General features: G+C 49.1%; 1 protein-coding gene across 1 annotated transcript; it reads right to left on the bottom strand.

Annotated features, from left to right (window-relative positions):
* Nucleotides 1–98: 98 nt before the first annotated feature.
* On the bottom strand, nt 99–509 carry SARC_18074 (hypothetical protein; the record flags this gene model as incomplete). Its single annotated transcript, XM_014287843.1, has 1 exon — nt 99–509. A coding segment is annotated over exon 1 (347 nt), but the record flags the coding sequence as incomplete, so codon positions are not given.
* Between the last annotated feature and the right edge of the window lie 135 nt (nt 510–644).

Genomic DNA, 644 nt, shown 5'->3' with positions numbered 1-644 from the left:
GTTCGTTCTCGCAGTGCAACTCAATAGTCACATTAGCGATAGCACTCAGATCAAAGGAATTCAAAGTGTAACCTGAAATGGTTCCCAGTGGAATGTACTCGAAGTCCGCCTCGCCATATCTGATGTCCGGTGTGATAACTACAGTGACGTTGGGATCAGTGAACACAGGGTCGCCCAGGTGTTCTACAGGAACGGTCACGTTGTACTCGCAGTCCACCACATTCCCAATGGAATATGACCCATCAGCGCCGGCCACAGCGGTGTAGCTGATGGTAGCATCAGTTACACACACAGCAGTTACGGTAACGTTCTCGATACCTTCTCGCGTCACGTGCTTTATAACTGTACCATTGATGAAAGCCGGAATAAACATAGATGGACTAGGACTGGCAGTCAAGGTCGCACTTGGACTGGCGGTGACGGTTGCGCTAGGGGTTGGCGTCATACTTGGGCTCGTAGAAAGAGAAGCAGGCTTAATCGAAGGTAATGGTGTGAGTGACGCCGTATGGCTGGGAGATGATGAAGAGGATGGTGAAGGCTCAACACAGGTAACCTCCGAATCGTTTACATCTACATCCACAGTATCTCCTTTTTGTGTGATAGACACTTCACACGAATCCACTTCTGGTACATTGTAGAATACG

The sequence above is a fragment of the Sphaeroforma arctica genome (assembly GCF_001186125.1).
Source record: "Sphaeroforma arctica JP610 unplaced genomic scaffold supercont1.13587, whole genome shotgun sequence".
Lineage (NCBI taxonomy): Eukaryota > Ichthyosporea > Ichthyophonida > Sphaeroforma > Sphaeroforma arctica.
Note: the sequence above shows the minus strand (reverse complement) of the source record. Positions and strands in the feature narration are given on the sequence as shown.